The sequence below is a fragment of the Lithobates pipiens genome, unplaced genomic scaffold (genome assembly GCF_037356315.1).
Source record: "Lithobates pipiens isolate NorthernLeopardFrog02 unplaced genomic scaffold, aLitPip1_a1.2 Scaffold_8, whole genome shotgun sequence".
In the NCBI taxonomy this organism is placed as follows: domain Eukaryota; kingdom Metazoa; phylum Chordata; class Amphibia; order Anura; family Ranidae; genus Lithobates; species Lithobates pipiens.
The window spans coordinates 251,940,623-251,964,738 of NW_027507903.1; the positions used below are offsets into that span (position 1 = coordinate 251,940,623).

The window sequence follows — 24,116 nt, forward strand, 5'->3', positions numbered from 1 at the left end:
TACCAGAGATGACTTCTTCTGTTCTGTGACAGACATTTTCCTGATAACTAGAATGAGGGAAACACGTCACATTTAATATTATATTAATACAGTTCAGTTCTGGTGGTGGCTCACGATTGCATTTCACCAGTTGTATTTTCACAAAAGAGGAAAAGTATTAATTTTGTTGTTGTCATAAATTCCTAGCTCTGTTGCATAACAGTAGCAATATGCCAATTAAAAGCCTGTCCCTGCCCTATTTGCCCTATTCCAGGGTGTCTGTGTTAACAGTTAACTGCTGCAAGTTCAGGGGTAAGTCATCGATCATCCTTGCACAGCAAAAGAAAAGGCAGAACCATACCTCCCAACTTTTTGAGATGGAAATTAGGGACACCTATCAGCAAAAGTATGCAGGCTAGGATACACCCATTGCCACACCCCCTTAAAGGAGAATTGTACAACAAAAAAACAAGATTGATTAAACCTACAAGTACTTTTTTTTACCACTATTATTCCTTTATATTGGCTTTTGGAATTTACAAATGCAGCAATTTAGAAATCAGATGAAAGATTTTACACTGGGAAACACTTTTTGATGGTAAAAGAGTGAATTTTATATACAACTTTATAGATCAGACCAAAATGAGGGACAAATGAGGAGGAATGAGGGACAGAGGGACATTGCTGCAAATCAGGGATAGTCCCTCGAAATCAGGGACAGTTGGGAGCTATGCAGAACAAAACAAAAATCGAACAAAATCAAATCAGCTGAATGCTTCTCTACCATTCACAGGAAGTCTTCTATTTTTATCAATGTACACAGATAGGGATTTCCCCCGAGGTGGAGATTGTGAAGTCATGGGGTTGAGTTACTAAAGACAAATAGACTGTGCACTTTGCAAAGTGCAGTTGCACTCTGCAAGGGCAGTTGCTCCAAAGCTTAGTAAATAAGGTAAAGCTTCACTTTGCAAAGAATAAGGAAGGAAAATAAAAAAAGCATTTTTGCTTGCACATGATTGGATGATGGAAGTCAGCAGAGCTTTTGCTTATTTACTAAGCTCTGGAGCAACTTTGCAAAGTGCAAGGTCTATTTGCCATTAGTAAACCAACCCCTATATGTTTTCCTCTTCTCCTCATTTGACTTTAGGCTGGGTTCACACCACAGCATGCTTCGGCTCACAGCAGGAGTCCAGTGCGTCTCCATTCACCGTTTCAGGCCCAATTTCAGCCTGAATTTTTGGTCTGAATTCCGGACCTGAAACGGACCAAAAGAATACAGGGCTGCTGGACAATTTGCACTGGAGCCACTGCGGAGATGAGTGAACCGGCTCCATAGAGACCGGTCACAATCTCCTGCTATGCAAATTGAATGCAGGGAACCCCACATCCAATTTGTAATAGTGTGAACCCAGCCTTAAAGTATTCATTTCTAACAGCTCTTTACTTTGCCAATGTTTTAAGAAATCAACACTATACAGTATGTTAACTAAATAGCTTATAAATAAATCACTGGTATTCGTACACAGTGTAGGCAAAAAGTCCAAATTTGAGTTTGTTTAGGCTGCACATCTGGGAAAGGACGGAATGCAGGAAAGTTGATGAAACAGATTATGAAGGTACTTCTATGTTTACATATTAGAGGAATGCAAAAGTTTAATTTAAGACAAAGCATTTTCCTGAATACTGTAGAGCCAGTCAGCCATGTAACCCGCATATGACTGATAATATACAGTATAATTAAAGTGCATGGTAGTATGGCTGGAAAATGGAATAAAGTGTAATGCCCCGTACACACGATCGGCCTTTCTGACAACAAAACTGTCGATTTTTTCCTGAAGGATGTTGGCTCAGACTTGTCTTGCATACACACGGTCACACAAATGTTGGTCCAAAATTCCGAACGTGAGAACGCAGTGATGTACAAAATGTACGACAAGCCGCGAAAACGGAAGTTCAATAGCCAGTGCGTCTCCTTCTGCTTGATTCCGAGCATGCGTGAACTTTTGTGCGACGAACTTGTGTACACACAATCAGAATTTTCGGACAATAAAGTGAAGTTGGATGAAAATTTGACAACCTGCTCTCAAACATTTGTGGCCGGAAATTCCGACAGCAAATGTTCGATGGAGCACAACACATGGTCGGACAACAAGCTCACATCGAACATTTCCCGTTGGAAAGTCCGACCATGTGTACGTGGCAAAATGCTCCATCAAGATATATTAACTTACAGGTTTAAATGCTTTTATGGTATGCAGATGTATTTTATATACAGTGGACCACCCAAGATCAGCCCAGGTGATGTCAGATGTTCTTTATGATATCAGATTAAAAGTATTACAAACGAGACCATTATGAGTTTTTCAATTTTCAGAGGTTTAGTTCATGACATCAGTCTGATTTTGTAGGACTTGATTCACCTCACATACAGAGGATGTCTGACGCACCTCCAAAAACATCACGCAAAAGGAAAGTCCAATCTGCTACTCCTTTCCCAATAACTACACCCGTGCCGAAGACTCAGCCTGTCATAGAAACAGAAACTAGGAATATACCAATCAAAGAAGGTTCTCAGCCATACGGACGCTTTCTGTCAGCACCTGTCCGTGCTCATTTTACACGCTGGGATACATCCCTAAGCTCTGCTTCCCCCAGGTAAAAAAGTTTGTATATTTATTTACTATATTATGAGACATAGGATGAATTTACCAAAACTGGAGCAGAGTCTGAAGCAGCTGTGCATAGTAACCAATCAACTTCTAACTTCAGCTTGTTCGGATAAGCTTTGAAAATGGAAACTAGAGAATGCTTGGCTGCCATGCACAACTTTCCAAATTCTGACTGCTCAAATTTTTTACAAATTCCCCTCAGGGAGTCTATCAGTTGGGCCTGAGTGTGTACCTGTAATACATTTAAAACATTATAATACAGTATTTCCTAAGCGGTTTGAATCATCACAGTAGTTATTTGTCTGATGTTAGGTTCTAATAAACATATATGTAATACATGGGTATGTTAAAGAAGAACTAAAGGCAAACCTGTCCAGTTTTTTTGCCATCTGTGTCCCATTGGAGAGATTTTTCTTAACTTCTTGTCCCATAGCCACAACAGGAAGTGCCTGGAATTCCTTCCAAAGTGAAGGAATCCCTGGTAGTCCCCATGGTCACCAAAACTAGTGTCTCCCTTGGAAAAATTCCCTTCTATTCCTGTTCTGCCAACAACCCAAATTTTGGCATTTTTTTTTCACTTTCAGTGATAATGGTCACCAGGACAAATGGAGAGAGCCTCCTTAAAGGTTACTAAAGACTCACATTTTTTTTTCTTTAAAACACGTTATACTTATGCTGGCCATACACTATACGAAAAAATCAGACAAAATTCAGTCATTTAGACAGTTTGTTAGTTTTTTGGACAGTTAATGGGCACAAAATCGATATTCGTTGGGACGTTTTTGAATTCGATTGGAAATTTTCTGCCAAATGAACGATAAATTGAAAGGTTAATGTGTTTGCCATCTGAACTGTCTGCACTAAGTATATGTAAAAAAAAAAAATGCAACAATTTATGTTCACTGAACAACTTATCGGCCATTACACGATGGCACTATCGTTTGCGCTCACAGCAAAATGTTCGTATTTTGAAAAATAGGTTCGGCCAATTTTTCGTATAGTGCATGGCCAACATTACCTGGTCTGTGCAATGGTTTTGCCTCCTCTTCTGGGGGCCCCCGCTGGCGCTATATATGCTCCTCCCACCCAGTGCCCCAAGCCACTTGCTCTGGGAGCACTCGTGCTTGCTTGTTCCCAAGACCTGCTCTGTGTGTCCATAAAACACACAGAGAGCAGGGCTCAGCCTCTCCCCCACTCCTTTCTCACTGGCAGTGATTGACAGCAGTGGGGGCTGATGGCTTCCGCTGCTGTCACTCAGCCAATGAGGAGGCAGAGACCTGGGGCAGCAGCCGCTCTCATGCACATCGCTGGCTTTGAGATCAGACTCGGGTAAGTATTAGAGGGGGCTGGGAGGGGGACTGCATACTGAAGGGTTTTCACCTTCATGCATGAAGGTAAAAAACCTTTATAACCACTTTAACAGGGTGTGCAGACAACAATAAAAACAGGTGTTCTGATCCCTCTCCACTCTACCCAAAAACTAGAGAAAAAAGTTTTGCCTTTAGATATACTTTATATACATACCGACAGTACAGTATATATACAAAATGTAATATATGGTCAATATTCGCTGCTTGAATATACTGCAGTTGATGCATTAGTATTTTTTTGTTGTTACTTCAGGCCTTCTTCATTGTCAAGCAGCAAAAAGGAGCACACTTCTGCTGATCCAATCTTTAGTAAAAGTGTATCCGGATTAAATATTGTTAGTAAGTCAGTGTAAGTAATAGTAAGTATTACATCACAGCTATTTCAAGCTAAAGAATGCTTATTTGGAACCATTAGGAATTTTGAACTTTTACATGAATGCTCCAAAAATGTGTTCTGTTTTTTCATCTATGTCATAAAAATAAATACAGACAGTATTATATAGCATACCTGCACATACCTGTAGTAGCGTCCCAACTTACATACCTTAGTAGCATTCACAACTTACAATCCTACTGGACTATAACTATAATGTGCAGCTTCAGGCCCTTTACGTATGTATATGAGGCTACTATAAGAAAATCAAAATTATCAGAGGAGGTTATCACTTGTCTTGCAACCAAAAAAATGCTGTATGTGGCAAAATAGATAAAAACCACCTGGACGTTCTTTTTTTCAATCAAATAGTTTTTATTAAGTTTTTTTACATTATAAAATAAAAGAGAAAAACACACATACCATTTCCAACACATAACCCCACCCATCCTCAACACAACAAAAAAGAAGTTCTATATCTTCATTGGAATAATGTTCTGTGGATATACTGTATGGGACCAAAGTTTTAGTGTACTGTAAACCACAGTGGGGAACATTTACTAAAACTGGAGTGCAAAATCTGGTGCAGCTCTGGTTTTTATTGGCAAAGCTTAGTTGAACATGCTGAAGTTAGAAACTGATTGGCTACAATGCACAGTTGCACCAAATTTTTCACTCTCCAGTTTTAGTAAATCAACCTCAGAGAAAGAAGTGTAATTGTATGGAACCTACAATCATTTAATGTCAATGAATTGCTGTCGGGAGAAGACAGCGATTACTGCTAGGGGCTTTAGCAGTCCTTAGCGAAAATTGCAAGTGAATCCGGCAGGCTGCTGGTGCCCTAGTTGATGAATCAATCAACTTAGTACATTCAGCCTGCCCACACACAGTTAGAATCTGGGCCAGTTCCTGCTGAATCGGTCCACATTTGAACTGTCTATGGCCAGCCTAAGACTGGAGCAGCCAGGATTTGGAGCAACTTAACTGACCAAGCTAAAGTTAGAAGCTGATTTTTTTAATATGCACATGTGCTTCAGATCTTGTCTGCTCCAGTTTTAGTAGATTCTACCTTGTATGTGAGATGGTTCTTAAAACTGAACTCCAAGGATGATATATTTGGCATACTTACACAGTGCTAGTTTGGCACAATGTAAGTTTGCATATGTAATACCTGACTGCCCTCTGTGGAAGTTGTAGCCTACAGTGATGGCTACTGTATTCTAGGTGCTGTGCAGAGTGTCTGCCCTTCTGCATAGTACCCACAACGAGTTGTTTGCTCAGCATGGCCACCATTCAGGGAACGTCTTGCATTTTTTGCAATGAATGCAAAGCATATTCTGATTAAACGCGGCTTAGATCATGACGCCCCTCCTCTCCACCTCATCCAATTAAAGAAAGCTTTGCATTTATTAGGGAATCCTTTCAATGGTGGCCTTGCCCAGCAAATTAGGCCCTGTGGTTAATATGAAGGGTAGCTGTTTGGCATAACACTTGGAAGACTACACCCATCACTGTAGTAGCTACTACAGTAATCTACAGCTTCCGCAGAGGCCTATCAAGTATCATATATACATATTACATTGTTCCAAGCTGCCCCAAAGTACAGTGGTGTGAAAAAGTGTTTGCCCCCTTCCTCATTTCCTGTTCCTTTGCATGTTTGTCACACTTAAGTGTTTCGGAACATCAAACCAATTTAAACAATAGTCAAGGACAACACAAGTAAACACAAAATGCAATTTGTAAATGAAGGTGTTTATTATTAAAGGTGAAAAAAAATTCAAACCATCATGGCCCTGTGTGAAAAAGTGATTGCCCCCCTTGTTAAAACATACTATAACTGTGGTTGTCCACACCTGAGTTCAATTTCTCTAGCCACACCCAGGCCTGATTATTGCCACACCTGTTCACAATCAAGGCATCACTTAAATAGGAGCTGCTTGACACAGTAAGGTCCACCAGAAGATCCTTAAAAGCTACACATCATGCCGAGACCCAAAGAAATTCAGGAACAATTGAGAAAGAAAGTAATTGAGATCTATCAGTCTGGAAAGGGTTATAAAGCCATTTCCAAAGCTTTGGGAATCCAGCGAACCACAGTGAGAGCCATTATCCACAAATGGCGAAGACATGGAACAGTGGTGAACCTTCCCAGGAGTGGCCGGCCGCCCAAAATTACCCCAAGAGCGCAGCGACGACTCATCCAAGAGGTCACAAAAGACCCCACAACAACGTCCAAGGAACTGCAGGCCTCACTTGCCTCAGTTAAGGTCAGCGTTCATGCCTCCACCATCAGGAAAAGACTGGGCAAAAATGGCCTGCATGGCAGAGTTCCAAGGAGAAAACCACTGCTGAGCAAAAAGAACATCAAAGCTCGTCTCAATTTCTCCACAACACATCTTGATGATCCCCAAGACTTTTGGGACAACATTCTGTGGACCGATGAGACAAAAGTGGAACTCTTTGGAAGGTGTGTGTCCAAGTATATCTGGCGTAGAAGGAACACTGCATTTCATAAAAAGAACATTATACCAACAGTAAAATATGGTGGTGGTAGTGTGATGGTCTGGGGCTGTTTTGCTGCTTCAGGACCTGGAAGACTTGCCGTGATAAAAGGAACTATGAATTCTGCTGTCTACCAAGAGATCCTGAAGGAGAATGTCCGACCATCTGTTCGTGTACTCAAGCTGAAACGAACTTGGGTTCTGCAGCAGGACAATGATCCTAAACACACCAGCAAGTCCACCACCGAATGGCTGAAGAAAAACAAAATGAAGACTTTGGAGTGGCCTAGCCAAAGTCCTGACCTGAATCCTATTGAGATGTTGTGGTATGACCTTAAAAAGGCCGTTCATGCTCGAAAACCCTCTAATGTAACTGAATTAGGACAATTCTGCAAAGATGAGTGGGCCAAAATTCCTCCAGGACGCGGTAAAAGCCTCATTGCACGTTATCGCAAACGCTTGGTTGCAGTTGTTGCTGCTAAGGGGGGCCCAACCAGTTATTAGGTTTAGGGGGCAATCACTTTTTCACACAGGGCCATGATGGTTTGGATTTTTTTTCACCTTTAATAATAAACACCTTCATTTACAAATTGCATTTTGTGTTTACTTGTGTTGTCCTTGACTATTGTTTAAATTGGTTTGATGTTCCGAAACACTTAAGTGTGACAAACATGCAAAGGAATAGGAAATGAGGAAGGGGGCAAACACTTTTTCACACCACTGTAAGTATGCAAATTACTTATATCACCCCCTGGGTTCAGATATAAAAAATGTTATCTACATTTATTATTATGTGGTCCCTCCCTTGCGATGATGACTCACCCCCCCCCACCCTCAAGTGGATGTGCTGCAGGAAGAGATTGGCTACACTGCTGGCTGTCCAAATCATGGGGACCAGCTAACCCTCTAACCCTGCCAGGCTGTCTGGGGTCCCCTCTGACACTGTTCTCTGCTCCTTTCCTGACCCTGTGCCTTCCATCTGCCCTGCACCCCTCATCCTATACTGACCTACTCTACAGCACCCTGCACCCCTCACTATGCACTCTGCCCCCACACCACAGAACCATGCACCCCTCCCTATGTACCCTGTCCCCACCCAACAGAACCCTGCACCCCTCACTGTGCACCCTGCCCCCACCCCACAGAACCCTGCACCCCTCACTATGCACCCTGCCCCCACCCCAGAGACCCTGCACCCCTCACTGTGGACCCTTCTCCCACCCCACAGAACCATGAACCCCTCACTGTACACCCTGTCCCCACCCCACAGAACCCTGCACCTATCACTTTTCACTCTGCCCCCACGCCACAGAACCCTGCACCTATAACTATGCACCCACCACATAGAACTCTGCATGCCTCAATATGCACCCTGCCCCCACCCTACAGAACCCTGCACCCCTCACTGTGCACCCTGTCCCCACCCCACAGAACCCTGCACCCCTCACTATGCACCCTGAACCCACCCCACAGAACCCTGCACCCACCCTGCCCCCACCCCACAAAACTCTGCACCCCTAACTGTGCACCCTGCCCCCACCCCACAGAACCCTGCACCTATCACTTTTCACCCTGCCCACAACCCACAGAAACCTGCACCTATCATTATGCACCCTGCACCCACCCCACAGAACCCTGCACCCACCCTGCCCCCACCCCACAAAACCCTGCACCCCTCACTGTTCACCCTGCCCCCACCCCACAGAACCCTGCACCTATCACTTTTCACCCTGCCCCCATCCCACAGAAACCTGCACCTATCACTATGCACCCACCCCACAGAACCCTGCATGCCTCATTATGCACCCTGCACCCACCCCACAGAACACTGCAATCCTCGCTATGCACCCTGCACCCACCCCACAGAACTCTGCACCCCTCACTATGCACCCTGCACCCACCCTGCCCCCACCCACAAAACACTGCACCCCTCACTGTGCACCCTGCGCCCACCCCACAGAACCCTGCACCCCTCACTGTGCACCCTGCCCCCCCACCACAGAACCCTGCACCCCTCACTGTGCACCCTGCCTCCACCCCACAGAACCCTGCACGCCTCACTATACACCCTGCACTCACTTCATAGAACACTGCTTCCCTGTCAGGCTTAGGCCCTAGCTCTGTCAGGTGGAGGGAACTTTGTCAGGTAGACTGTATCAGGCCCATGATTTCTGACAGTTGCCCTGCCGCTCTGTGTGCTCCCTCTCTTCTCTTTCACTATGCGGGTGGGGAGATAAGATAGAGATATATTAAATACTCACACCCACACATGTGTTTGAGCTTTGGGGTGCACATCCTAATGTAATAGGCTGCACACGCCTATGCTAACCATTTCTCATATCTCTCTCCCTCTAACATTTTACATTTTGGATGGCTTTAGCCTGACCCAGTGGAAATGTATTCTACTAGCACATTAGTATTCATGTGTGCAGCTACAGTATTTGAATTTGTTTTATCTACTGTGTGGCAAAATATAAGTCAATGATGTAGATGTCAACATGTAAAATTATCAGTTGTCTTGTATTTATTGTATGTTTGGCACATTACTTCTTTCCTCTATGTACTCCAGTTAAATGTCTCTTTTGTACTTTTTTTTCTTTCCCTGTCGTAGGCCTGAAACAGCATTATCAATTCCTGTAGGTATTCTTGAACAAGAATCTGAAAAGCTATGGCAGACATCACACTACACCTGCCCTGTAGTCTTACAGAAAGTCTTGTTGGGTGAGGAAGGTGGGATATGTAGGTGTAGTAACCACCAGATCCCCTATGTCACAGACCTGGAGTTTGACCAGCTTGTTAACAATAAATTCTTGCCTTCAGAGCAAATCATTGTTATATGTGTTGTGTCCTCTCTGGATTCAGAGGAACAGCACAGACCAGATGTGCTTGATCAATTGTATGAAAAAAAGAACAAATACAGAAGTATGCCATGCATGCAGGTATGTATAGAGACACTGTAGTGCTACCAGTCTGTTTCCCAGAAATGGATATCTGTCTTTATTATAGGAATATATAGTCATGAAATAAATATGTTAAAACATTCTTCTGTTTGCTTATGCTGAGGGGTTAGTAGGGAGCAGCCTAAGTAGTCCAGTCAAGACTATTGCCCAGCCACAAACTCAATCTCTTCTTTAGCAATGCCAATATGATATCAGCCTGGAAACAACATCCTATGGGGCATGCCAAATACCCAACTTACCCAAATAGGATCTCTTGATTATTAAGGGGTTCACATACATTAGCCTAGGTTGCCACTGCTGCTGAATAACCATGCACTTTTTAGTGCATTTTTGTAGCATGTTTAGTGTATTTTTGTAGCACGTTTTTACACACGTTTTGGTGCATTCCATTTTTTTGTTTAGAATCTGTTTCAATTACTTGTATTATCATCTGTGCACGGTTCCTCCTCCATTGGCTCAGACAATAGTACTCATCCGACTTGATCAGGGGAGAAGCTGGCACAGATGCCATTATTAAATAGTGGATTGTGCATGAACATACGACTGTCTATGACCAGCCTAAACCTCATCATACGCTATACAATCTGGTTGTACAATCATGTTTAAATCTACTAGCTATCCAGTGTAAGGGGCTGTGCAACTGGATACAAAGTAAATGGATGGTGTAGGTTAACTATAATAGTACATGGTTTTGGTAAAATTTTAAAAGATTGTACAGAGATTGTACAAGCAAAATGTAATGTGGTGTCACACTCCACATTGTCCAATCAGAGAATGCCTTGCATTTATTTAGAAAATGCCTACTACAGTGATTTCCAGCTGCTATAAGGTACTGTATATAGTTACATTGGTTCAAACTGGACCAACATAACTATGTAAAAATATCCACACCTGCAAATCCTCTTTAAGTGCAACAGTCCTTTACAGAACCTTCTTTTATCTGCTTGTACTGGCAGCTGTGTTCTTTGTTTATACACTATATTTTGTACATTATAAGGTATGGAGTTTAGCAGTTGGACCAATCTGAACTTGTAGGTGTGATACATTTAAAACATTATAATACATTTTTTTCTAAGATGATTTGTTTGAATAATCAGTATAATAGTCATTTGTCTGATGTTAAGTTCTAGTAAACATATCTGTATTACATTGGTAGTTTAAAGTGAAACTAAAGGCAAAACGTTTTTGTTTTTTTTAATAGAGTAATGGAGGGTTATAAACCCTGTCAGGTTTTTGTTTTTGTTTTTTGCCACCTGTGAACCATTAGGGAGATTTCATTTCACTTCCTGTCCCATAGCAAAAACAGGAAGTGAGAGGAAATCCTTCATCCTTCCAAACTTAGAGAATCTCTGGTTGTCACCAGGGTCACAAGAACTAGAACTTCTCTATGGGAAGACTTCCCTTCTAATACTGTTCTGGGGACAAACCAAAGTTTGGCATTTTGTTTTTTCTTTACTTTGGTGATAACAGTAAGCATGGCAAATAGAGGAGGTGAATGTCCCTAACAGGGACGCAGAGAGGTGATCCCTCTCCACTCTATCCAATGTTTATTATTAAAAAAGGTTTTGCTTTTAGTTATACTTTAATATAGAAAAAGAAAAAAAAGGCCTCATGTGCTTCTATAAACTCCTATTGGTAGATGATATTTTTAAGACTGTATCTGAATATAGATGCTATATTACATTTTGACACATCATACTTTTCTGTTAAATTTTAATTGTATCAAAATATATTTGGTGCAAGCTTCCTAAACTAACAAACTCTTCAAATACTTCAGTAGACCAATAGACCAGATGTTCCATATCCAAACATTTCTTTTAATTGACACAGTTAATACTTGTCATCCTGTATTACAGAGCCGACTAGACTCTTTCCGACTTTTGAAGTACGACATTAACCATTGCAATCTGTGCACTGTTCACAAGGATCCTTTACTTGTTCAGCGGCACAACGCAGCACCTGGAATGTTCCTGGTATGATCTAAGGATACATTTTACACAATTTCTCAGAACATCGGGATAGAGGGCTGAGGGTTATGTAATTGGAAGAATACCTTACATAGGAAAGTTATGGTCTAAAAACATGCAGGTAAAGACTTAAAGTTCATATGCACTGGGAGAAATGTATAGAATGCCATTGCTGACCTCCTTCTGAAACTGCCTAGCTGTCTACAGCTTTGATACCCCCTGGGTCACAAAGCCGGAATTGGAATGCACCAAACTAAGTCTGATTGAAGTGAGCAATCTGCATACTTGTTTCAAGGCAGTGACTCAAAAGTTATTAACCACTTCAATACAGGGCACTTTCACCCCCTTCCTTCCCAGCCCAATTTTCAGCTTTCAGCGCTCTAGCGCTTTCAGTGACAATTGCGCGGTCATGCTAAACTGTACCCGAATGAAATTGTTATCATTTTGTTCGCACAAATAGAGCTTTATTTTGGTGGTATTTATTCACGACTCCGTTTTTTTTTTTGCGATATAAGCGCAAAAAAAGCGGAAATTTGGGAAAAAAACAATATTTTCTTTTTTCTATTTGAAAAGAAATCCAATAAAATCAAATTTTGTCATAAATTTAAGCCAAAATGTATTCTGCTACATGTTTTTGGTAAAAAAAATTCCGTTAAGTGTATAATAATTGGTTTGTGTGATCACGGACGTATGTACGCAAATGATCATGTACATATGTGTGCAGGTGATCACGTACATATGTGTGCAGATAATCATTGGGACATGTGATTTTAGTGGGACATATGTGGGGGACATGTTTTTATTATTAGGGACATGTGTTTTTATTATTTGGGGACATGTATGTTTTGGGACATGTGTGTTTTGGGGACATATGTGGGGACTGTGTTTGTACTGTGTGGTGTGTTGTGTGTTGACACTACACTGATGATCAGTGAGTAAAAAGCTGTGAAAAGCAGCCCATACTCACTGATCATCAGCCGGCTGCAGCGATCCGCTCTCCTCTCCTCTGCGATGACTTCCGTGTGAGGAGAGGAGAGCCGATTGCCTAGCAACCGGCTGTTTGTTTACATCACATGACGGCCGTGATTGGACACGGCCGTCATGTGATCAGGAGGGCCAATCACAGAGCCCTCCTGCCGATCTGAGATGTGCCGTGTCCGGGTGACACGAGCACATCGGGATCGCGCCGCTGCGCGGGCGCACGCGCGCGCGATCCCGCTACTCCTGAAGGACGTTCCTGAACGTCCTATCAGGAGCAGGCGGCTCCCACCCGGCCGTATATATACATTGGCCGGGTGGGAAGTGGTTAAAGTGGAAAGTTCTCCATACTCATCAGCTTTTTGATATTTGGTGAATTTTTCATCCTTAGGGGAGCCATTTTACTCGTTATTTGTCTATTCAAGATACATATTTTAGAACGGATTTTTTTCTGATCCCCTGACCACAATGATTCTTGGTGCTCCAACTTTCCCAAATGCCACCTAAGTCAACTAACTTGACATTAAAAGAGACCAAATTGCAAAACTCAAAAATAAAAACAAACTTAAAGGGTAAATTCTCCTTTACCAAAAAGCACAATATGCTGTTCCATATGAGTGTAGCATCCTGATGTTTAGGCAGGGTTGCTATTATATTTATTTGCCAAGTGATAGTTGCCTTCGCCAATTGTTAGGAGGTCAATTGATTTTGCAATAAGTCTGGAATTGCTGCACTTCTCTCTTCTGTCGCTAGGTGGCCAGGTAATTGGTGACATTAGACAAGACAAGGGCATTGCAAGGACAGATTAGAAATGAATGGAGTGTCTCAGCCAATGGGCAGGGATTTTCTTGGGTCCCTTGGCCTGCTGGTAGATCCTATTTATTTTTGCAGAGCCAGGTGATCAGGGTTCTGTGCCACCTGGACGGCTGTCTGGGAGGAAATGTGTTGTATTGCCTCAGGGCTGCTAGGCTAGAAACCAAAGGCCTATCCAGGTACATCTGGCTGCTAGGCTGTCTGAGGGCCTATCCAGAAGCAGGAGAGCAGCGTAGGGTTGGGACTGCGGGCTTGTAGTCCAACCAGAAGTAACGGTTCTGCTGACCGGGAACCAGTTGTGGTCGGAGGTAGAGGGGAAGCTGTCACCATCCACCCTGCTACCGGAGATCACAGTGAGTGAGCTGAGGCCAGTACCAGAGCAGACTTCTCGCCAGCCGGGGATGGTGAAGAAGTGTGAAAACTTCTGCAAGTGCCAGGCCAGGGACCTAATGTGTCAGCAGGGATGAAGCTTGAAGAGTATCTGTGAGTGCCAAGCCAGGGACCCAGCAGGGAAGCGGGGGTGACGCTTGAGGAAGATACTGAGTGCTACAGTGAAAGAGCTCAAGGGATCCAGTGTCTAGTGGACCTGAAGTCTAGCAAGAGAGACTGGGAGCTTGTTGAGAGAAGGACCACAGTGAGTGAGTGTGGGGTAAAGAGATCTGTTCGTGTTGCAGATAGTTGAATATCATTACTGTTAATTACAGCTACAAGATTGTTGCCATAGGAGACAGCGGTCCTACCTATACAGAAGTGTTGTGCGGCTGGAGGCCTTCATCTGTATAGCTGTCTACCTATAGAAGTCTATGAGTCAGCTAATTATCTTTGCATCTACCTATGGATGTCCTGGACCTAACACTCTCTCCCACAGTTCTGTTTAAGAGACAATAAATCTCTTTGCATTAAAAATATGTCCGTCACGCAAGGTAACCTCCAGGGAGAGCACTTCTCCCAGGGGATTTACCGATGCGAGGGGGAGCCGCGAGCGCCGCCGGGGGACCCCAGAAGATGATGATCAGGGCCACACTGTGCAAAACAAACTGCACAGTGGAGGTAAGTATATGTTTGTTATTAAAAAAAATAAAAAAAAATAACTAAGATTTACAATCACTTTAAGGGGGCTGTGGGGAAGCTGCACACAGAAGATTGTTTTACCTTCTTGTAAAAAACCTTCAGCCTTTACAACCACTTTAAGAAGGCTTCTTCTTAAAGCAGTCTTGGCCTACATGAGCTGAAAGGAAGCCCTGTCTGGAAGGTAGGTTTAGCACACTATGCTTCTGTACCCATATGGGACAGCATAGTGTGCATTTTGGTAACGGTTAACTAGAATTGCCTTACCCTATGTAATCTAGAATTAGATTCTTTCTTTGCCATAAACAAAGGCTCAAAAGACAATCCTGTCACCTTGTGATCCTCCTCTAAATGCTATATTTGTGGCATACATACTTACTAACAAGCTTCTGCAGCAGATCCAAAGTTTCAAACTCAAACATACTAATTCAAAACAAGAGAAAGCTCCTATACAATGCCAAATGTAACTTGAGAAACCGAAAAAAAAGAAGATATTAAAGTCTGGGCCAGCATAACAAGCAGGTAAGTTGTGTTTTCACAAGCATCAGCAGTGGTAGCCTTCACATTTCAGTGTTACAAAAGATTCTATTATACTGTCCACTGGGTGGCAGTATGAGCCTTCACTAATACCATTCTAGAAGTGTGACCCTCTTATGTCACATCAAGCAAGGACATGCTGTACTTTATTTCCTTTTGTTCATGTTATTGCCAGTGATTTTTTTTATCTAAAAAGACAACACTGGGACTGAAAAAATATAGGTTGAACGGTGATTGCCTGCAATTGTCAGCAATCTGCGCATACTTACGCACACATCCATAGAAATACTTTCTTCAGTAAATGATGTCATGTTTGGCATTGCTTTGAAAAAATAAATAAAAAAAAACATACTTGACAACATTGTTTACTGTACACAGATGAGGGGGATTTAGCTGTGCTGGCTTATTCTAGTTCATTGTGCTGTCCTAGTCCTATTAGAGCAGACAACATAAACCTTTACTGAACATTTATTTTTCAGAGGCCTGCTTTTACAGAAAATTACATGCATATGGTTCATGATACTTGTAAGGCTACATGCACACTAGGCATTTAGCCTGTGTTCCTCCAATCCCAGTGTTTAATTATGCCCGGGAGGCACAGCTTCAGTGTCCAGTCCTGCTGCCTGAAGCAGGCAGAAATATGCTGGATGGAGCTAAACAATGTTTTACATTTGGGGCCCTATATGTCCAGGGTATACGTCCCTAGTGTGCATGTGGCCTAAAAGAAATTTGAAAAGCACTCTTTGAATGGAGGAGGCCAACATTTCATTAATGCACTCATCAGCCATTCATAGAATGTTTTTCATTGATGGAAGCTAAACTACAACGTTTTTAAATGGAGGAGGTGGGTGTAGGGTTGCCACCTGTCCAGGATTCCCCCAAACAGTCCGGGATTTGAGTCATGTGTCTGGATTCCAGGTGGACTGAAACTCAGACACATTATTCAGACCAGGCTGTGGCTCCCTAGTAACCAAGTCACACACATATTTGTTGCTGTCCGGGAGCTGTGGGCAGCTGTCCTGGGGCAGGTTCGGCATCAGGGCGATGATGTCAGCAAGAGCAATTTGGCCACACCCACTGTTCGCTGTGGCACGCTATGCGCACCGCATTACTATTCTCCTTGGGACACTCAAAAGTGTCCCAGGCCACCAAAGTTTTCAGTTTGGCTAGAAGAAAAGGTGGCAACCCTAGGTGGGTGGAAAAGGCAGGCAAAGGCAGCACTCTTGACAAGTGCTTATGACAGATCAAGCAACCTGTATTAACCCCCGTAGCACTGGAAAATGATCACTGGGGCAACTGCAGACTTACTGACTACCAGCACAAGGGACACTTCCCACTCAATGTAAGTACTGTGCCTTGTGCTGATTTAAAAAATAAACTAAACTTAAGCTTGAAAGGGGAACTCCAAAGTGCTGGCATATTATGAGTTAAGTTTAAATGGAGTTATCTCAGTGACAGTTTTACAGAGCTCCAGGAGTACAGCTATCACTGCGCTCCCGGAGCTCAGACAGGAGAGACACTGAGGTTAATTAACTAAGGCTGGAGAGTGCAAATGCTGGTGCATGGTAGCCAACCAGCTTGTAACTTCAGGCTTGTTCAATTAAGCTTTGAGAAAAAACTGGAAGCTGATTGGTTTCAATGCAGAGCTGCACCAGATTTTTCACTCTCCAGTTTTAGTAAATCAACCCCACTGTATTCTCACACATTGCCCTTTGTATGCTCTGAATGAGTTCACCTAATACAAAGCACTCTGTGATTGGACAGAAGGAGGGGTGGACATAGGGGCTGCCCGCGACTCTGCAACCTCACGAGCTGAGACCAGAGGGTCCAGTGTCGGAGCGCCAAAAGCATAGAAATAGATATGCTCTTGGCACTCAAAAAAATGTGAACTGTGAATTAAAGAGATAAGTTGATGAGGTGGCATGCCCTACATAACCATATTAATTCAGCACATTTCACAAAGTAGTTGAACTTCTAAAGTTTAATTATAGATGACTTTAAAGCCTTTCATTAACCACTTCAATACCAGGCACTTTCGCTCCTTCCAGCCCAGGACAATTTTCAGCTTTCAGCGCTGTCGCAGTTCGAATGACAATTGCGCGGTCATACAGCGCTGTACCCAAACTAAATTTTTATCATTTTATCCCACAAATAGAGCTTTCTTTTGGTGGTATTTGATCACCTCTGCGGTTTTTATTTTTTGCTAAACCAACTAAAAAAAGACCAAAATTTGTGAAAAAAAAATGTTTTTTTTCCGTTTCGGTTCTAAAATTTAGTTTTCTCCTTCACTGATGGGCACAGATGAGGCGGCACTGATGAGTTAGCACTGATGGGCACTGATGCGGAGGCACTGATAGGCTGTACTAATTGGCACTGACAGGTGGCACTGATGGGCAGCACTGTTGATGAGGTACTGATGACGTTTTGACAGGTGTTACTGTAGGGCACTGATTGTCAAAGTGATGGGCACTGACTGGCACTGTGGTGGGCACTATATGGCACTGATTGTCACTTTATTGGGCACTGGTAGGCAATCCTAAGAGGGCACTGATTGGGTACCTTTTTGGCACATCTGATGGGGCTGTGCTGATAATCAATGTGCTGATTATCAGCACAGACCCCGTCCTCTAACAGGGAGAGCCGCCGATCAGCTCTGATCAGCTCTCCCTGTCAACGCAAACTAAGGAATGCCGTTTACCGGCACTTTCTGGTTCACACGATGATCAGCTGTGATTGATCACAGCTGATCAAGTGGTAAGAAGCCTCTGACAGAGGCTTCTTATCACGATCGGAGATGCGGCATGTCAGACTGACACGCCACACTTGCCGCCATGCGCGCCGGCATGTTATCCTGCTGGACGTCTTATGACGCCCAGGGAGGATAACAGAACCACTTCCTGGACGTCAATCTGTTATTGACCAGGCAGGAAGTGGTTAAAAAATGAAAATTACGTTAAAACCTGACTAGCTTTGTATCACTTTAAATAGTTTGTTTGGGCCAAGCTGGTTCAGACAAGCTATTTCCTATTTTCCTTAAAGTAGACGTTGAGTCATTTTTTCAACTTTCCATCTATTAAATCTTCTGCCCTCACTGTTTTAACTTTGGATAGTAAAACATTTTTTTTTCTGCAAGTAAATATCTTATACAGCCCACTTCCTGTTTCTTGGTAAAAAGCCTAGGCTTATGACATCATGCATAGCTCTCTCTCTAACTCTTGTGAGAGTTTGCCAGTAAGGGAGGGGGGAGTCATAAGAGGGCCAATCAGAGTTGCAGAGCTGGGGGCATGCCTGTGTGTGTCTGTGTATATCCAGGAATTGAACAGGCAGCATCTTCAGCTGCCCACTGTTAAAATGGATGCAGTCAGACTCAGTGGAGGGAGATTTCTGCAGCATATTTGGCAAGTACAGAATATATAAAATAATATGCAAAGTGGTTGGAGGGAATCTTCAGAGTGGCAAAGATATCTTAATTAAAGATTATGTGAGCAGACCGCAGTTCCTCTTGTGCCTGGCTCACATTTGAGGTCACATAAGCTGATTTGTATGTCACTGCCTACAACCTAAGTTGTGAAATTTGATTTGCATTTGCATTTCCTCCCTTCCTTTTATATGATGTGTTCTACATTTCTAAAGCCGCGTACACACGTAGCCGTCTGTCCGACGTACATAGTCTGGCGGACGTCCGCCAGACTGTCCGTCGGAATTTCCGAACGGGCTACTTGCCCACACACGGCACTTTTTCAGCGGACTAATACGGCATACTAAGTCCGCCGTACTATCCGCCGTACTTTCGAAATGAACGGCCTCGCCCACACACGCGGAGGAAAGTCCGCTCATTTCGAGCGCGTCTCCAGGTAGGCGGGGCCCTCGAAGGAGACGTCGCTGGCCCCGCCGCCTGGTATGGACTTAAAGGGGAACCCCCAACGCTACTTTATTTTACAGGTGAATGGGTAGGGGTACATTGTACCCCATACTCATTCACATAGGGTGGGGGGCCGGTATCCGGGGGCCCCCTTATTAAAGAGGGCTCCCGGATTCCGATAAGCCCCCCGCCCGCAGACCCTGACAACCAACGGCCAGGGTTGTCAGGAAGAGGCCCTTGTCCTCATCAACATGGGGACAAGGTGCTTTGGGGTGGGGGGGCGCGCGGCCCCCCTTCCCCAAGGCACCCCCCCATGTAGAGGGCACGCGGCCTGGTACGGCTCAGGAGGGGGGCGCGCTCGCTCGCCCCCCTTTCCTGGCCGGCCGGGTAGCGTGCTTGGACAAGGGTCTGTTGTGGACTTTGGGGGACCCCACGCCGATTTTTTTCAGCGTTTGGGGTTCCCCTTTAAGTCCATACCAGGCGGCAGGGCCAGCGACGTCTCCTTCGCGGGCCCCGCCTACCTGGAGACCCGCTCTAAATGAGCGGACTTTTCTCCGGGCGGGAAAAGTCCGCTCATTTCAAAAGTACGGCGGACTGGCACACACACGGCCGGATTGTCTGCCGAAATGCGAGTACGGCGGGCAGATTGGTGTGCAACACGGCATTCTAAGTCCGCAGTACTTTCGGGTCAAAAAAGTATGCCGGAGGCTACACACGGGGGGATTGTTTGGCGGACTTGAGTTTGCCGGACTTTTCCACCGGATTGTTTGATCGTGTGTACGCGGCATTACTCTTTCTATGTGTGGAAGACAATTGTGCTTATGTGTTAATCCTACTATGTTTTGTTTACCTCCCTTTTTATTGGAAAATAATAAAAATTATTTGAAAAGAAATGTGTTTGCCATCAGTGCAGTATAAAGTGTATGTAGCATTAGCTATGTACAGTATACAGCAATATGATCTGTCAAGTGAGATGGAGACTTCCAGTCCCACTTCTGGAACAAAATCGAGATGGGCTGAGCTACTACTCAGCCATTCACAGGAAACGTTATATTTTACGAATGAAGCTTTGTGTTTTGATGAATGAATGCAAGGCTTCTTCTGATTGGCTGAGGTGGAGCTTGCAACACCATCCATCTGCCTTTCCACCTCAGCCAATTAGAGGGAGCCTAGTACTAATTCATAAAAATACAAAGCTTCCTATGAATGACTCAGCAGCAATTAGCCTGACTTTGTTTTATATTATAATTGCATTTTTTTTCTGTTTTAGATGTATATTTGTGGGAAGCTGATGTTTGCCAACTATATTTTAAATGGCTATAGCAGATCCATAAAAGATCTTCAGAAACAAATAGTGAAAACTAGGAATGAATATCAGACAGGAAACCATTTACCCAGCGACTTCAAGTTTGGGTAATTATGTCTTTCTCCACAAAAGTGTCTTCTGTGTAAAATTGTGAATTGCTGAAGTGATGTGTGCTCAGTAAATTTGTCTAGAAAAGAAAGTATAACTAAAGGCAAAACTTTTTCTTTAGTTTTGAATAGAGCGGAGAGGGATTAGAACACATGTCAATTTTTATTGCTCTCTTGCCCCGTTACGGAGATTCCCCCTCTCTATTTGTCCTGTTTACAACTATCACCAGAAGTTTAAAATAAAAACTAATTTTGGGTTGCCCCCAGAACTGTATTTGAGGGGAGATCTTGCTATGTGGACACTAATACTTGTGACACCCAGAGATTCCCTCACATTGGAGAGATTTCCTTTGACTTCCTGTTTTGGCTATGGGACAGGAAATTAAGATAAATCTCCCCAATGGGACACAGATGGCAAAAACAAACCTGAAAGGGGATATAATGCCACCTTACTCTATCCCAAAGGGGAAAAAAAAGTTTTGCCTTTAGTTCTACTTTAACCATTGCTTTAGTGTTGCTCTACAGAGGAATACCCTACTCACCCAAGACGAGACTCTCATCCTTATAAAAGTCAGATTTTCATTCAATTTCAGTTTACTCCTACATATAGTACATAAACAGTGTCTTCAGCAAAAACATCGATAAAGCAGAGGAAGGGTTTAATCCTCTGTCGGGGTATGTATTGAGGCCCACAGTCTGTTGGGGAGACTTCCACCCTATGATCTCTGCTGTTGCGCTAAATGGGGCCATGCCAAAACCACATGCAATGCACACTGTTAGGCATTAGTGCAGCTCTTAGGAGTTGTCAAACTACCTCTGAAATGTAATCCATCGTGGATAAGTAAAGATGTACATAAGTTAGTCTCTGATTTGGAATAAGTATGCATTTCCTTATTAATCAGTTATAATAGCCATAGGTTGATCTCTGTCTCAAATAAATATGGGAGGAAAAAGGAAAGCTCTGGACATACTGGGGAAAATGAATAGAGGAGTCTAAAACAACCGTGTCTTAACAGAGTGCAGCCAATCGGTTTTTACATTTTTTTTTTATAAACTGTGTGGAAAAAAATAAAGATAGAAGCTGATTGGTTGCTATGCTATGAGCAATGGCACAAGTTGAGGCAGAACATGTCTAAAATACTTTTTTTTTAATTCCCCCTCTCCCTCCTTGTGAAGGTTCAGAACAGTCTATTTTATATTATAATTCACATCCAGTAAAAGCCAATTTGGGAAATTCAATAAAGTCCTAGTGTTACAGAGCGTCTACCCCTGTACACTGTGCAGGGCCGAGACAAGTGGTGGGCAGGAAGAGCGGCTGCCCTAGGCACTTTGGTGTGGGGGGGGGCACCACAAGGAGATGGGAGGAGGGATTTGTATTGGGAGGGAGAATTTGGGGGTGGCAGGGGGTAAGAATTGTTTTAGGAGGGCAATTTTGGGGTGGGGTGCTAGGAGTGGGGATTTAGGGGTATTTGAGTTGGTAGGGAAGACGATTTGTGCTAGAAGAGGTGATATGGTGGAGGGAGAATTGTGCTAAGAGGCGGAATTTCTTACTGGGGGGGGGGGGGATTTGGGCTAGTAGGGATGATTGGGGGGTAATTGGTGCTGGGGGGGGATTTGGAGTGGGGGGAGAAGATGTGTACTTGGGGTGAAAATTTGAGTTATAGAGGATTTGTGCTAGGAGGTATGATTTGTTTTTTGGGAGGGGGATTTTGTGTTGGGAGAATTTGGGGGAGGGGGGGCAAAAATTTGTGCTGGGAGGGGAGATTTCAGCGTGGGGAGGGGGACAGATTTGTACTGGGTGGAGGGAAAGTTTATACTTACGGGGTAAGCATGCAGGTTAGCACTTTTTGGGAGGGGGAGGGATTTTGCTGACACATAATGCTCTTGGAGAGGGGGGGTCGCAGTTTGGTATGTTTGCCCTGGGCTCTAGATGAGATTGTCCCGGCACTGACACTGCACAACAGGCAGTATATTGGCCACTACCTCCTCTCCTCCTCTGTCACTGGTTGTTAAGCAAGTTGTCAGCTTTACAGCCGACGGCCTCCTAGCAACCACGGATGCTGACATTTTGCAGAACCTGATGAGGAATCTAAGGCAATAGTTCTCTATCAGGTCCACTCTCTCCTTGTGATTGACAGTAGGCAGTGGGTGTATTCTCTAAGAATAGCAGGCTGTCTATTGGCTAACGATCTACCCATCTGGGAAACTAGTGTCTGTGAATCCCCATCAGTCTCTGCCCACCCAGCTACAAAACTCTGCCACCAATGTGCTGTCTGTGTGACAGCTGCAGGAGGAAGTATAGTTACAATGAGGAGAGAGTGTCGGTATGAACAGTTTAAAACAGGTACATGAATTTTTTCGCCTTCTCCAAAATGTGTCGTGTGTAGGCACATCAGTGTCCTAAAGAGTGTCATACACTCTTTTTGAATTTTCCTGAATGTGTTTTGGGTGTTCAGTGGATCACCCTTCATCGCGGAATGCTGCAGACACTATAACCTGGACTGTTTAAATCGGCATCTGGAACAAGTTGTTTTACTATTAATCGCACACTAAATTTACCCATCAGGATTTCTGCACTCCCGCCAGTCCAATTTTTACTACCGTCAACATTCGCCAAGCACTGATGAAGGAGGACACATTGAACTTGCGGCAGATCCATGTACATGTTGTGTAAGGTGTACATGAATCTGTTGCAGCTCTGATAGATAGACTTTAGAATATGGCCATACCACCACAAAAGTGTTGCAACTGCTTCATTAAATCACCCTGACTGGTTTTCATTATGATCGATAGACATGTGCCTATTATTGCTGCCTCTGTGAAAAGCAATTTGCGATGGATAGTTTTTCAGAGGCACTTAACAGGAGGTGACGAGGCGATAGGTTGCTTCCTGAAAGGCAGATTTTTTGTGACATAAAATCTCTCTAATAAGGCCCACTCAATAGAAAACAAACAATGCTTTGTTCACTTTCAACTTTAATTTCATGTCTTGTGCTGTGTGAGATGTGTAGCACAGTTCAGACCTTGTTCACACTGTCTTTAGGTGTCCGTTTATGAAGCAATGATCAGTGGAGATCCAGAGGATCGCCGCTGATCACAGCCCATAAACAGTATATAAACCAGAGATAATCGGGGGGAGATGTGTTTGAACTTGTTCTCCCGCCGATTATCTCCGCACATGGAGAATCCTCATAGACTGACACAGTAACGGTCACTATATGAAGCTGTGATCTCAGCGCTTCACTTGTGATCTGTGTCAGAATTCACACGCCCCGATTCACCAACTCAGAGGTGGAGAACCGGGGTAGTGAAGAGGGAATCGGGGGGATCTGAGGAGGAAAGAGGAAGATAATTAACTTCCTTATGCCTCGTTCAGACCCCCCAACACTGTAACCATGTCCCCCTGTCATATGTATGTGTATACATATATATACATATATATATAATGTGTATATGTATATATATATATAATGTGTGTGTATATACATGTATATATAATGTCTGTGTGTGTATACATGTATATATTATGTAGGGGGACGCTTTATTTCACTAACATTAATCACACCGCGTGTCAGTGTATTGAGCTGTGATAATTTATCACTGCTTAATATATTGACATCTCTGTG

At 43.5% G+C, this 24,116-nt stretch overlaps 1 protein-coding gene across 1 annotated transcript in view; it reads left to right on the forward strand.

The window, feature by feature from the left end:
• The window catches only part of LOC143961094 (uncharacterized), a 76,355-nt gene that overhangs the window by 48,792 nt on the left and 3,447 nt on the right, over positions 1-24,116 (forward strand). The window contains exons 14-18 of the mRNA XM_077470259.1: positions 2,388-2,634; positions 4,272-4,367; positions 9,504-9,831; positions 11,709-11,825; positions 20,348-20,490. Of these exons, the coding sequence (XP_077326385.1) occupies positions 2,388-2,634; positions 4,272-4,367; positions 9,504-9,831; positions 11,709-11,825; positions 20,348-20,490 (931 nt within the window). The remainder of the gene's footprint in view (positions 1-2,387; positions 2,635-4,271; positions 4,368-9,503; positions 9,832-11,708; positions 11,826-20,347; positions 20,491-24,116) is intronic.